General features: G+C 42.6%; 1 protein-coding gene across 1 annotated transcript in view; it reads left to right on the forward strand.

Moving 5' to 3' along the window:
- LOC113409599 (1-phosphatidylinositol 4,5-bisphosphate phosphodiesterase gamma-2-like) overlaps positions 1 to 15450 on the forward strand; it is an 86120-nt gene that overhangs the window by 41272 nt on the left and 29398 nt on the right. The window contains exons 6-14 of the mRNA XM_026663716.1: positions 3252 to 3336; positions 4373 to 4456; positions 5886 to 5929; positions 7215 to 7287; positions 8853 to 8954; positions 9148 to 9266; positions 11492 to 11577; positions 12663 to 12783; positions 13916 to 14084. Of these exons, the coding sequence (XP_026519501.1) occupies positions 3252 to 3336; positions 4373 to 4456; positions 5886 to 5929; positions 7215 to 7287; positions 8853 to 8954; positions 9148 to 9266; positions 11492 to 11577; positions 12663 to 12783; positions 13916 to 14084 (883 nt within the window). The remainder of the gene's footprint in view (positions 1 to 3251; positions 3337 to 4372; positions 4457 to 5885; positions 5930 to 7214; positions 7288 to 8852; positions 8955 to 9147; positions 9267 to 11491; positions 11578 to 12662; positions 12784 to 13915; positions 14085 to 15450) is intronic.

Here is a 15450-nt window from a genome sequence, read left to right on the forward strand (position 1 = left end):
AAGAAGCTTCAGGAGATACTACATCTAGTTAAGGTTATGTTAGTTTCCATAGTTGTTTTACCACTGGAAGGTAACATAACTGACCCTCCTTGGATGTGTGCTGAATTGTGAGGTGATGGTGTTTTCACTTTTCCCAGAGAGGATTCCCACCTTTGGAAAACTCCAGGAAACAGATGAATGCTGCAATTAACTTTTTTTTTTTTTTTAATTTTATTTTTAGTCACTTAATTATAAAGCTGACACTTCCCGGCTAGCCCCAGCAGTGAAGCTTTGCTGCCATATGCAGTAATGAAGTCCGCCCTAGGTTTAGGCCTTTGCTTGCCTGTCCAGAAAGAGCTGTTGAAAGGCAGTGTGCTCAGCCCCGTGGGTGCAATGGGAGAAGCGTGTGTTCTAATGGTCTGACAACAGGACCAGGACCTTCCTGAGTTCTAATCTTGGCTCCAATACTGACTCCCTCTTTGGCTCTTGACTGATCTCTCAGTTTCCATGTCTCTTGACTGCTCTGCCTCAGTTTCCATGTCTGCAAAATGGGGATGACGACACCTCACAGGGCAGTTGTGTGGATGGATATTTGTAAAACACTTTTTGAAGATCAAAAGGGTTTCTTATAAGTGTTAATTGTTGGGTTTTTTGCTCTCATGTGACCATTTCTAGCCAGTGCTTGGAGTAGCATTGGCATCTAAAGGGTCACAACAAAGGCCTAGAACTTGAGGCCTTGGTTCCCATCCCTGCTCTGCCAGAGACACTCTATGTGACTACTTAGTCGCTGTGTGCCTCAGTTTCCCCATCTGTAAAATGGGGATGATAGCACTGTTCTGGGAATATGTAAATTAAAGATCGTGAGGCACTCTGATACACTGAAACCAAAGCTGAAGTTGATGAGGGAGGTGGGAGGTCTGAAGCCCCATTCGCTCCTCAGCCGCAGGGGGAGGGGTCACTGTACAGAGGTAGCTGCTCCACAGTTTGCTCAGCCCCCATGCATCGGGACCCCCCCCCCCCGCACCCAGAACCCCACCACTGGGCCCTCTGCACTTGAGCCCCTACCCCGCCGAGCCTCACCCCTTGCACCCAAACCACCCTCCCGCTGAACCCCCTGCATCAGGACCCCCACCCTGAGGAGCCCCACCTCCCACACCTGGACCACCTCAACAAGCCCCCCGCACCTGGACCCCCACCTCACTGAGCCCCAACCAGCTGCATCCAGATCCCCACACCTCCAGCACCCGGAGCCCCTGACACCCAGAGCCCCCCTGAGTCCCAACCACCATCACATGGACCATTACCCCTCTACACCTCCCCACTGAGCCCCTGTGCATCCAGAGCCCCTCCCCCACACCTAGGCACCCCACTGAGCCACCTGCACCCAGATTGCCCCACACAGAACCCTCTCACCCCACAGCTGGATCCTCACACTAAGCCTCTCCACACTTCGATCCTGCCAGGCTGAGCCTGTCTGCCCCACACATGGATTGTTCCTCTTGCTTGCTATCTTGGTGCATCTAGCACGGAGGGGGCAGGGTCCCGGGGTGTTTCTGGGGCAGACCTGGCCCTTGTGCTTTGTCAGCGTTGGGTGCAGCCTCACTGCCAAGTCCAGGTCCCAGGGTGGGGGCTGCAGGGTGATCTTCCACCCTGGGACACGGTGGCCCCCACTGCCATGCTGGAGCCTCCACATTTATTTATTGACAAATAAAATATGCAGAATTTTTATTTTTTTTTTTGGCACAAAATTCCCTCAGGAGTATTGTGGCTCTTCTCTAAATCCTCTCCAATTTATCCAAATGTGAATTGTGGACACTAGAGCTGGACAATGGGTGTGGATGATGCTATGTCTTCAAAGGAACCCCTCTCTGGAGTTATTCATGTGCAAATTTTGCTTGAGTAAGGAGTATAGGAGCATGCCCCGGGGTTGCATGAGCAGTCTTTCATCAATAAAAACCAACTGTAATACCTTAATGAAAAGCGGTTGGAATTGATGTCTGAAGTTATCAAATGCTGTTCTAGATTTCATATTCCTAAAAATGTGTGTACAAGTGTTGTTCCTGCATGATTGCAGAATACCTGGTTTGGAGAAGGACAACTGTGCGTATATGTTGGAGATGTGCCAACTGTCCATTTGTGTCTGTATTCGTGTGTGCATAAACAGGTTCAGGCTGAATTTTATGGGACCCAGAATTGATAAGCTATTTTTTCTGATCACAAAACCAGGGACTGGTTTAAGGGCAATTGAATTTTGTATCTTTAACTTTTACAACATTTGCTACCTATGTATCTTTAAAAAGGAAATTTACTGTTTTTATAACAAGGTCGGTATAGGTTAGTCCAGGAGTGGGCAAACTTTTTGGCCTGAGGGCCACATCTGGGTATAGAAATTATATGGTGGGCCAGGAATGCTCACGAAATTGGGGTTGGGGTGTGGGAGGGGGTGAGGGCTCTGGCTGGATGTGCGGCTCCGGGGTGGGGCCAGAAATGAGGAGTTCAGAGTGCAGGAGGGGGATCCGGGCTGGGGTAGGCGGGTGGGGTGCGGGGTGGTGGGGCTGGGGATGAGGGGTTTGGGGTGTAGGAGGGTGCTCTGGGATGGGACTGAGGGGTTCAGAGGGCGGGTAGGGTATCAGGGCCTGGGCTGGTTGGTTGGGGCGCCGGGGTGTGGCTCAGGGGTGCAGGCCCCAGGTGGCGCTTACCTGAAGGGGCTCCTGGAAGCAGCGGCATGTTCCCCCCCCATGGCTCCTATGTGGAAGCACAGCCAGGCGGCTCTTCTGCGTGCTGCACTGTCCACAGGTGGTGCCCCTGCAGCTCCCATTGGCTGCAGTTCCTGGCCAATGGGAGCTGTGGGGGCAGCGCTGGGGCGGGGACAGCGTGCGGAATCCCCTGGCTGCCCCTATGGGTAGGAGCCGGAGGGGGGACATGCTGCTGCTTCCAGGAGCTGTGCGGAGTGGCCCCCGACCCTGGCTGGAGCGCTGGAGCGGGGCAAGCCCCAGTCTAGACCCCACTCCCCAGTAGGAGCTCGAGGGCTAGATTAAAATGGCTGGCGGGCCAGATTTGGCCTACAGGCTGTAGTTTGCCTACCCCTGGTTTAGTCCAACTTTCAAAGAAGTCAGTAGACTTCTGTTGCACTTGGATTGATCTATGGACAGAGAATGTTTTAAAAATGTATCAATAATTTAACTTTTGTGTTGATGAAAATATATGCCACTGGATAGTTGTAGGTTGCATAGATACTAATAGAATGCTGTTTTTGCCCTCTTGTTTTTCAGTATCAGCCTTAGAGAACTGAAGACCATACTTCCCTTAGTAAACTTCAAAGTAGGCAGCGTGAAATTCTTGAAGGATAAATTTGCGGTAATTATCCAAAGCACCTGATGTCCAATATTTGGTGAAAATATTTATTGACTCTTATATACCGCATCTTACCTGTGGCTTTTGCTTCTTATCATGTGACTTAATCTGATTTATATTGGTTAATTTCAGAGTTTAGGTTTGAATGTAATGCAGAAGAGTTTTTTAATTATCTTTATTACTGTTATTAATACTGCAGTATTGTCCAAAGTCAAAATCAGGCTTATGGCCCTCTTGTCGGCACTCCAAATGTGTAGGAAGATCTGGTCACTGCCTGTTTTAAGGCTAGAATTTGCATTATGAATGAAGCAATACTTTTGGTTTCTATTCAATGTGAACTACTGTTAATAACTTTTGAGGCCCCTTTGCATCCCTGCAGGAACATTAAAGATCCCCTTATTTTTCCTGCTTTATACCTCTCTATTCTCCAAGTCCCAAATTATAGTTATTGGTACTCTGGCTAACGAGCACTGAATGAGTCATTCTTCAGAATCTGCCAGCTGTCTTCTTAAGTGAGCAACTAGCTAACTGCCTGCTGGTACTCTGAGCCTGGGTAGTGGACAGAGATGAGGGGCAGGGACAGTGTATTACAAATCAAGATTCTGTTTGTTCAGATAGCATATTAATGTTGTTAAGAAATCAATTAGCCATCATGTCAAAACAATTAAAGTAAAAGTATGGCAGACATATGTGCCTTGGAAGACTGTGGCACCTGGACAGGGCCGGCTCCAGGCACCAGCTTAACAAGCAAGTGCTTGGGGCGGCCAAGGGAGAGGGGCGGCACCTGCGGCACTTCGGGGGAGGCAGGTCCCTCACTCCTTCTAGGAGCGAAGGACCTGCTGCTGAACTGCTGCAGCCAATCGCGGCTTTTTTTTTTTTTTCTCAATTGCCGCCGGCGATCGCGGCTTTTTTTTTTTTGCTTGGGGCGGCAGAAATGCTGGAGCCGGCCCTGCACCTGGAAAGGGTATGTCACATTTGTTGCTGTACAGGTGTAACCTAGGATATTCCAAATACACTGTTTAATACTTCCTCCTCACAGGAAATAGGAGCTCCCAAAGAAGAACTTAGCTTCGAACAATTTCACGTGTTCTACAAGAAAATTATGTTTGAACAGCAGAAATCGGTAAGCTCATTTATAGATAGATAGCCAATCTCTACATACTATTATCCTGCTTGGTTTGAATAAAAGGTGAATACTGATTTCTCCTCCTTACCCCCACCATAGAGAAGCCCTCACTTACAGTATTGTATTTGATGTGTCTGTGACAATCAATGCCAATAACTGGATTCATAAAATAAATACATAAGAAGTTTGTGTTGCTTCTTAGGTGTTTAAAAGGTGAAAGTGTGCACACATGTAATGGGATTTTGTTTGTCATGTGAGTCTTTCTGACCAGTTTGTAGGATGTCCTTAGTCAGGTGCAATTAATAAATGTTAAGTGAAATAAGGGTTTCATTTTTGCATGACTTCCCAATTTAATTTATCCCATATGCCAAAGGATACTCTTTAAATTATGCCGGTGACATGTCATGATCAGCAAATAATGACCACTGCCATTCTCACTTATGTCTAGAGATGATACGTGAATATGTTTGGTGTACTGCATGACATGCTTGTGACAGTGTAAATGCCATGGAATTATGCTAGTGATTTATTTGGTTAACTATTTGATCACTACTTTCCAAATGTTCATTCCATCCAGATTCATGAAGTCAATGGGAGCTGTAAGTGTTTAGCATCTCTGAAAATCAGGGCTCTTATTTAGGTGCCTCACTTTAGCACCCAAGTTTGAAAATGTTGGCATAAATATCTGAATGCTAGTTTCTGCACCCTGTTAATTGTGCCTGCAAATATGTAGGACATTTGTTAAAACTGAAGCCTTCTATCCTCAGTTGTACATGGGCATGGTTTATTAGTAATTCTTTTTTTCAGCTTTGCAGATTAAGCATAATCATTGTAATGTAAAATGCTATTAAAAAGACTTCTTTGTTTAGTTAACCTTGTTGATGTCTCTTTTCATGACACTTCACTTAAACAGAAAAAAGTTACTTAAAGAGGAGAGCATAGCACAGTATAGTGAGGTTATCTGATTGACTAGTTATCTGATTGTCTACACCCTTGGTGCATCATTTCAAGGAGACTCCTCAACTTGCTTAATTACTGTTTACAACTAAGTTTCCCAAGCTCTGTACTCTGCTGGTCCAACCTGGAGGCCATTTAGTTTAGATTTTGTATCCAGGTGACTAAATATGATACAAAATACATGTTTCCAGTTTTTCTGGACAATCTAGCAGGAAACTTGACTGCTTGTGTTTATGATGTGCATTAGCAAAAACAAGTTTGGCTGTGAATTGTGTGCTTTTACATGGAGAAGGCCTGAAGTGTAATCACGACACATGACAGTCTGTTGTTTCTTACTTTTCATTTTAACTCAAAATTTATCATGCTAACATAGCTTGTATAAAATGCAAGTAGACATTTCTGTCCCTGCTAATAGTTACAGATATTTCTGATCATTGTGTGTCTCTCTTTTTCCCCCCCTCTTCTTAAGATTCTTGATGAATTCAAAAAGGATTCTTCCGTGTTCATTCTTGGGTGAGATTTCCTGTTACTATAATTTTGTGCATGTGTGTGTTGGTTATAACACTGCAGGACTTTGCATACCCAAAGATTTCATGGAATCTCAAAGTCCATTCATATTTTTAAGTGATGTCACTGTTCTCTATTATGATATTTTCATTAGTGACCAGAGGTGGCATATCTTGTTGCTATGGTACTCATTAAGATGAATGAAAATTTTTCATATACCGTTTTATATGAATTTTAACATCTCACATTTTAAGACACTCTTCCTAAAATTCTGACTTCAGTGCAAGATTTCCTGAGTAAGGACAGAGTAAAAGTGGCATAAGGAAGCTGTTGATAAGAGCCAATACTTTGCCCACAGATGGATTTCAGTCAGAGCTGCTCATGCTTAGCCTAGGACAGAAGTTGTCTCTGTGTCTTCTGATGAAGAAGTTTAATTTTTAACTGAAGAGGCGTGTGGTGCATGGACTTGACAGAAGCAGGGCAGAATTCTAATCCCAAATCATGGAATGTCATTGAATCTCAGTTTCCCTGTCTGTAAAATGGGTATAATATTTATTTAGGGGAGTTGAAAATTAACTGTTTGTACAGCATGTTGAAGAAATGAGATGCTGCAGCATAAAAGTGACAAGCATTGCTGCTATTATACTTTTCTGAGACTAGTTTTTCATAACTTTGAACATTACATCTACAATTTTGTTTAAAGCATTTGAGAAGTTCCTTTAGAAATGGTTGCCTTTAATATAGGGCCCAATTCTTTAGCCTACTGAGTAGAATTTATTGAACTCATTGGGACTGCTGGCATCAGGTTTTGGTTCTCCATGTCAGCTCATCCAATAAATATCCAGAAGAAATGGCTTGTGGGATTATGGCTATGCAAATAATTTACAATAATAATATTGTTATAGTGCCATAATTAAGATGCACAACATCCTAGTGAGGTGAGTGTTGTTTCCACTTTACAAAAAGGTAAACAGAGAGAAGTTAAGTAACTTGCCCAGGGTGACAGAGTGAGTCATTATGAAAGCTGGGAAGGAAACCCAGAAGCTCTGATTCAAAGTCTTGTGATCCAGATGCTAGAGAGCTGCATTTGGGGCCTGATCCAAAGCCCATTAAAGATAATGGAAAGACCCCCTTCAACTTCAGTGGACTTCGGATGAGGTTGTAAATTCATGATATAATTTACTTGGTTCTCTACCATGGTCCTGCTATGGCCCTGACTTAAATGATATTTGATCTACCCCATTTTTTTTTTTTAATTAAACATTAAATTTTTCCCTTGCCTCTGGTCTAGAAATACTGACCGTCCAGATGCTTCAGCAGTTCATTTGCATGACTTCCAGAGATTTTTGCTACACGAGCAGCAGGTGAGAAGGTTATGAAACTCAGAATTCTTCCTCACCAAGGTTCACAGCGTTATGTATTTTTCAAAGAGTCACAGTCTGATATACAGGATGACTGATGATAATTGGCATTGAACCTTGTGGGCTAAATCTGAGCATTGGTCTTAATTATTAAGGCATGATCTTTCATTGAGCTACTGTTTTTCAACTGCACAAAGAACAAAAAGGTGTGCAAATGGATTTTTCTGGCCTCTGCTAAGCTGCTAAATAAACTGAGGTGGTTATTGACTGACGACATGTAAATGTCAAGGATGATACCCTGGCCCCTTTGTGGGTGGCACCATGTAAACATGTGGACTGAAATCCTGGCTCTGGCCCCATTGTGGCTGGCACGATGTAAACGTTTGGGGTGGTGTGCCAGCCCCATTGGAATCGAAGAGAGTTTTGCCATTGACTTGAAAAGGGCCGGAATTTCACTCCTGATGGGTGCTCTCTTTGAAGAAGTTGCCCTGTACTTGCAGGCAGTTGGGTTCAGTGATCTGGGAATGGGCTTGTCTTCATTTGTAACAGCTCTGATCCTGATTCACAGACAGCATGGTTTAGTTTGACTGATAAAGTAATGAATGAATTAATTAAAAAAAATTGTCAGGCCAAAGGTTCACTAAAGGAACAAAGCAGTTCATTTTTGAAGCTGTCTGCTGTATTACAGTGTGCATAGTCTACATCTTTGGAAAGTCTGGAAGTCTTCTGTACATTTAAGCTTTAAGACGTTCCACAGCCACTACTGAACTCCAAGTTTGCAAATTTGTTTGAACACTCAAATCAAACACTGAAGTTCATTGTTCTCATGCATTCCCTGTATGGGAATACCTAATATCTTTTCCCCTACAAAACAATGTTGAAAGAGCATAAAGGTTGTAAAGTCAAGCACTCAAAAGTTAGGAGAGACCAGAATGAAGATCTTCTCTGTCTTCAGTAGGGCCAGGATTTCACCCATATATAGAGTCCCCACCTGTGACAGCCTAGCATTTAGACAGAGGGCATCTTAGATCCCTAAAACATCACATAGGCTTTTCTTCAGCTAGGAAAGACATTATCTTTTATTTTTAAACTATCATTTATTATTTTATTTCTGTAACCCCTACGAGCTCTAGTCACTGACCAGACTATTGTGCTAGGCCTTGGACAAACATTTAACAAAAAGACATTCCTGAATATTCTTTGGGGAAAAAAACATGAGCCTAAATTACAGTAGAAAAATTCAGTGAACTCAAACAGCTAGAGAGGTTTGTAAAACCTCCAGATATTCTGGTTTCACCCGCTTACAAGTATCGGTATGTGATCTTAGACACTGATTTTAAATGCAGCAGTAGCCTGAACCACTGAGAGTCTTTCTTACTGGATGGGTTCATCAAAAGCTGCAGTTCTGTTAACTGTAGGCAATGAAGAACGTAGTTTAGTAAATCACTGCTATGGGCGTCTGTCTGTCTATTTCATATATATAATATATAATTTCATTCACAAAGTCTTATTACCTTTTTTGATAATAAAATAAAACAACTTAAATGATAAACTTTTTTTAATTAAAGGAGTCTTGGGCACAGGATCTCAGTAAAGTCCGAGAACGAATGACAAAGTTTATAGATGACACTATGAGAGAAACTACCGAGCCCTTCCTCTTTGTGGATGAGGTGAGATAAAATGTTTTCTTATAGTTCTATATATGTTTAACTTTCTCTTCTAGTTCCTTGAAATTTAGTTTGCTGGGCAAATCCCCCTCTATTAGCAAGAGGGCAGTTCCTCTAAGCTCTGTTGTTAGTGTTATATTCTTTTTTCTTTTCTGATTGCATGCATTTAAATCCATTCTCTTTTTTTATGTTTTAGTTTCTCACTTACCTTTTCTCAAAAGAAAACAGTATTTGGGATGATAAATATGATGCAGTAGATGCTCAGGATATGAATAACCCTTTGTCCCACTACTGGATTTCTTCCTCTCACAACACGTAAGTTTCCAAAATCTTGATCGTCTCTGATGAGACAGACCTGGTGTATGTTAAGAGAAGCAAATATTAGCTTAAGTTTTATGCCAGGGGTGCTCAGACTGGATCTGTGAAGCCTTCCTGAGAAATTGCATCTGATAAGACTCGCTGACTTTTTCACTGAGTTATAGTGGCAGAAGACACAACCCCTTCCCTCCATCTCCCCTTTCGCCCCCAACAGAAGAGCACAAGAAACTTTGTTAAAAGAATGTAGTCCAGAAGCTGAGTTCAGACTGCCACAGTGAGCTTCCTGTAACTCCTTGATGCCAGAAGATGGGGATTGAATGACTGTGGGTGCAAAAATTCATGCTAATGAAGGAGTCTCCGCTCCTCTTGACACCTACAGCCCTGTTCAGTTAGCATCATTGTGCCTGGGCATTACAATGCCTAAAGGGTCAAATCCTACTGGCCACATGTAGCGGGACTTTTGCCTGAAACTGGGCTGCAGAATTTGGATCAAAGTCCTGTCAGAGAGTCTCCATGGGACACGTTATTTACCACTTCATTTCACTGTGGTGGCTTGTATTTACCGAGAGATACCAGTACTCTGAGCATCACCTGTATTACAGCATTTTAATCTGTTGGGCATGCATCTGTGATTATAAACATCTAGAGAAGGGTTACGATAGTATTTTGAGCTTATATATTATCTACAGTTACAAAAGAAGCGGCCTGGTGTCCTTGCTCCCAGGCCGCTTCTAAAATCAAAATAATATGTAATATAACTTTAGCATGGTTGGATCATCTTGGGGAAACTGTCGTCCTCCTTTATATGACCTGAAATGTAGCAGAACTGTGATGGTTGTTCTGAGCAAGATGGGGGAAGAGCAGGCTGCTGGTGGGAGTGGGGACACTGGGATAGACCAAAGCTCTGTGACAATTCACACTGCAGAAGGGGGTTGTTCAGGGAAGAGGAAGCATGTGGCTAATGGATCTTGAAACAACACGTTTCCACTGGTTAGAAACTAGCCCTACATGGCCTTTGTATGGGAGACAAGGATTCTAGCAGAGAGGGACCACAGGTGCTGCTATACAAAGGCATATGGGAACGGAATTAAAAGTAGCAACCTTTACTTTGATCTTCCTTATTGTTCTGGATTTATTGTACAACCAAAATGCGTTCTGTGTTTAATAAATTGTTGGCAATTACCATTTTGGGGGCGGGTTTCCTGTTAAACATTTTACTATTATGAATCATGTTTGTTATAATGGTGCCCCATTGTGTTAGGTGCTGTAGAGAGTATTAGATGGTCTCTGTTCCAGTCAGTTTACAATCTGAATAGACAAGACACACACAGGCTAAGGGAAGGGGTATAACACAAGTAGAGTGAGCAGTTTGATAGCAGCAAATGTCATGTTAGTGCCACGATTAATTTTTTGGGGTGCGTTTACTTGGGGATCAGCTAGATGGAAAGAGAAGAAAACTGGGGTGAGGAGGTACAGGTCAGGTGAGAAGAGGGTAAGGGGAGCAGGTGTGGAGTGAAACTGAGGCAGAGAGACTGCGAAGGAGTGGTAAGAAGAGAGTGGTTGGGTTGGAGCAAACATCCAGTCGGCACAATGCAGAGAAAGTTTGGCCAAAACCGTAGAAATTCTCTGAACTGTAGTAAGGCTCTCAGTACTTGTCCTCTGTGAACTGTGGCATGCAAACTGTTAGGCCAAATACAAATCTATGTGGTGGTGAATTTTCATACTTAAACAGTACTGGATGCAACAGCAACATAACAAAATGGAATGTTAATTTACAGGGATGGGGAAGTTTATCATCTAACATTGTTTTAAAAAAAGAAAAAGTGGAGAAAATATCCCAAGGAGTTTAAATAACATGTATAATAAGAAAAAAATGGCTCATGAAGTATATGGGGACCTTTCCCTTTCACTAGACAGGTATGCTGTTTGACCTGGCCTCGACTTGGTGGAGTTTGGATATATTGTAGAGATATGTTCTACTCTACAAAAAGCTGGCAAGGGGCAATGAATGAACTCTTGGAAATTCTTGCTAACTGATCCATGCCAAGGTGCTTTAGCATCTGATTCAGATGAGTCCACTCATTTCATAGAGAGTCAAAAATTCAGTATTCAAAACTTCCACAATAGAAAAAGATTCAACATTCAGAAATTCTGCAATAGAATATATGGGACCCTTTTTAGAATTGTTCCCTTCCTTCTGATGGTCTCTCTTTACTATTCAGATACCTCACAGGAGACCAGCTTCGAAGTGAATCTTCCACAGAAGCTTATATCAGGTGCCTTCGAATGGGATGTCGATGTATTGAGCGTGAGTAACAAGCTTGTGGAGTGGTTTGTGACAGGAATGCTTTTGTTCTCCACCTTTGCATAGCTTCCTGTGGTTGCTAAACACAGCAAAACCAAAACTTGTAGTTTTTTTAACACAAAATTAATCCTCTCTCTTTGTTTAAAGGATGTGCTGACTATTAGAACCAACGTTCTTCAGAATTCCATCATTTCCCTGCTCGCTTGCTCTTCTTTTATTCCTTTGAAACACTAAAATTCAAGCAGTTCTTTTAAAACCTATTCCAGTGTGTACACCAGAGATGAAGCTACCAGAATGACCAAATTAATTGGTTAAGCCCCAGCGTGCCCTTCTCCAGTACATCTAGGATAGGGGTTTGCAGCTAATTGATTTAATTACCCTGATGCATATTTTCTTAATTTAGACAAAGCCACAGTCCCTCTAGATTTGTATGTTTTGGTGTCACAAAATTTGTATCAGCCAGCTAACTTTTTATAAAAGTTAATTTCCCCATGCTCTGTTTTCCACTAACTGCAAGAAAAGAGCTTCTTTAGTTCTGCTCTTGTGCATCTTACAGAAGCATTTGGTCAAAACCTCATGATATTCACCACTTCAGTCTGGCCAGGCACCACTCACTGACTCTTTGTTGCACTTGTTGCTATTGCTTCTCAATCCTAATTACAGGAGCCCCCAGTCTGCAGTTGTTTACTCTGATAATTAAGAGTTTATCTTGAGTAAGGACTTCAGGACTGGGATCAAGAAGACTTAACTGGACAAACTTTCTAAATCTCTCTTGGAGCAGCATATTGCCCCTTTAAACTGTGGTGGACACTAGTAAACCTAGAATTCAGCTGCCTAAACTCCTACTTTTCTGTTCCTAGCTGCGTGTGCTTTTAGAACCTCCATATTCTATTTTTTTTATTACCATTACTTTATGCAAACTTAATCTCCTTTGTGAGGGATATAAATCTACGTAGCAAATCATTTTAATATAACATAAAAGTATATCACTCATTGTAGGAAACACTGTGGAGTGCTGAATGTGTGTTGTGTTTTGTATATTGGAGTTATTTAGATGGCCTCTTTATTTCTTCCATTGTCTGCACTAGTGGATTGCTGGGATGGTCCTGACGGGAAGCCGATCATTTATCATGGATGGACACGGACAACAAAAATCAAATTCGATGACGTGGTGCAGGCAATCAAGGATCATGCATTTGTCACATCCGAGTGGGTTTTCGTTAATGTATAAACTTGGTTTAGAGGATTTTAGAGCTTTCCTCAGGAGAAAAGAAACCTTTCATGTTTGATTAATTGAAAAGGCCAAGATGCCTGTCTTTTCCCTAATGTGGTTGGTTTTTTTTGTAAATCACCAAGAGTTTTAGATCTTAATAGATCCTATTTTCAAGAAAAGGCCCACAAAATGTCAGGATGCTGCTCGGGCAGGTAGGAAATGCCCCCAACAGGCTCCCCATCTCCCTGCTTGAGACCTTGTCTGTAAAGATGAGTTTGCGGCTGTAAAACTTTAATAAATGTGATTTTAAAAATACTAGAATTGGAGAGCAGAGCATCAGTGAGAGGGAAGCTCACAGCCCCAAACTTACCATCGTAGATGAGGTTGCAGCTGAGGAGATGGGGAATCCCTGCTCATGCTTCCCGCAGTGATAACATGGGCTGCAACAGTGTCTCAGCTCTCCTCCACATTAAAACACCTTTAATAGGAAAAGTGTTACCTGTTGGCAGTAAGGAGGCAGGAAGGATTTGGGGCTGCAGGCTCCTTTACTCCTCACCATGCAAGGTAACTGGCTGGCCATAGAGGAGAGAACGTATTTCACCCTCTTGCGGGTGGGACAGGCTAGGAGCTCTAGGAGATGAAATGCCTCCCAAAGCTCCCACTGGGGTTGTTGCCGTCTACGTGAGTCTGAGCCTGTTGTCAGTTGCCACAATCTGGCACATCGTTATTTTGGTTGGAAACACTTCATTTTTGGGAGCTCGATAATGAAGAAAAGGCGTCTTAATATTTAGGGTGTCCCAAGCCTCTTTGTTGCAGTTGGCTTACTGAGCTGCCTGGGTATCCTCGCCATGATTAGACATTCAGATAACCATCTACAGTGCAGATAGGGGTCCAGTGCTTCAGACATGTCAAACCATCAGCATGGTGAATGTATTGAGGAATGCACTGGCACTTCCTCACACTGCTCATGTTTGGTGGTGGTGGTGCGATCCAGTGATTGCACGTCTGTAGACTTTCCCGAGAGCCACTCAGTCCTCAGTTTGCTTTGGATTTTTTTCCCCCCCTTCCCTGGCTTTTTCAGAAGCAGAAATTGAATGTGCCTCTGCCTTTCTGTTCCCTTTTACCAAGGTTCCCAGTGATCCTGTCGATTGAAGAGCACTGCAGTGTGGAACAGCAGCGCCACATGGCCAAAGTATTCAAGGAGGTGTTTGGGAACCAACTCCTAATGAAGCCAATCGAAGTCAGTGCAGATCAGCTGCCGTCGCCAACCCAGCTGAAAGAAAAATTCATCATCAAGGCATGTTTCCTTTACTAAGAGTCCCCAGTGTGTTTTGGTAGTTAGAACTGGAGAGTGGGAGCCAGGACGCCTGGCTCAGCTGCTTAGACACTGTATGGCCTTGGACAAGTCTCTTAATAGATTCATGTCTCTGATTGCTTGCATAATATTGGTTTAATTGTAAAGCATTTGGGGCCCCTTTGGGCTTGAAGAGGGTACATGCTGCAAGTGCACGTGACTATCATTTGGCAACATTTTATTGAGTTTTGTTAAAATACATACTAAATTGCTTGCTATTGGCTTTCTTTGTAATTAATGTTGCTGGTTCAAGTGCCCGAAGAAATGTCTTTTCTAAAGGTCTCCCAGCAAACCTTTCAGCCTCTAAAATGTCACCATTAAATTTCAGTGAGGTTCACTGCTACAGAGGCTCATCATAGACCTTCTGCACAATAACATCGTGCTTAAAAATGTTAAAAGTGTTCTCTTGAGTGGAAAATCACATTAATATTTCATTCTAATGGATCACAAAGCACTTTACAGACTGAATTTTCAAAAGATGCCACTTACCGTAAATTGCAAAGGCAAATGAACACTCTGGCACACAAAAAGAGTAAAGATGTGATTTACATATGCAATTTAGGTTGCAACTTTGAAAAATGGAGGTTTCCCTTAATGATAGGGATCAGTTACTCTTAGAATCACTCAATCAACCCAGTGGAACTCAGCAGATATTTTGATCCAACAGTACCACACAGCAGTGTTTAGGTAGGTAAGTGGAAGAACAGCTTCTCCAGTTAAAACTGCAGTGGAGTTTTCAGAAAATTAGAAAGCTGGAATTTGGCAAACTCACTATGTTTTCACATAAAAGAAAATAATAATGACGACTCTGGTTGATCAAGGCTTCTGCCTTACAGCTCCTATTAGAAAACAATAACAGATTCTAAACTTGTAGACAAAAGACACATTCAATGCAAGTACAGTACATGGAAATGCATGTAAATGGCAGCAGGGCATTCCACTATGAGTTACAAAGGAGCACAAAGTAGAGCATTATGATCTATAAGTTTAGATCTTATCTGTGAATTCTTACACTTTGTGACCATATAAAGCATGGAAGAGAAATTGCTTGCATGTAGCCATAATAATCTATATCTATAGCACCACTGTCCCTACAGATTCCAAAGTGGTTTGCAAACTACAGTAAAACCTGCAGAAGATAAAAGTTTCATCAGGCAACTTCCTGTCCTGAGGGTGCCTCAAAGAATCCCCAAACATGGGCCACTAGTTTGCAATGAGCTTTGGCCCATGACTCAGATTTCCCTTTAGTGTGTTTTGTCTGTGAACATTCATGTAAACTCTCACTCTGAAGAAAAATGCCAGTGAGATC

Source organism: Terrapene carolina, unplaced genomic scaffold (genome assembly GCF_002925995.2).
Source record: "Terrapene carolina triunguis isolate 2854851 unplaced genomic scaffold, T_m_triunguis-2.0 Scaffold33911, whole genome shotgun sequence".
NCBI classification, from domain to species: Eukaryota; Metazoa; Chordata; order Testudines; family Emydidae; genus Terrapene; species Terrapene triunguis.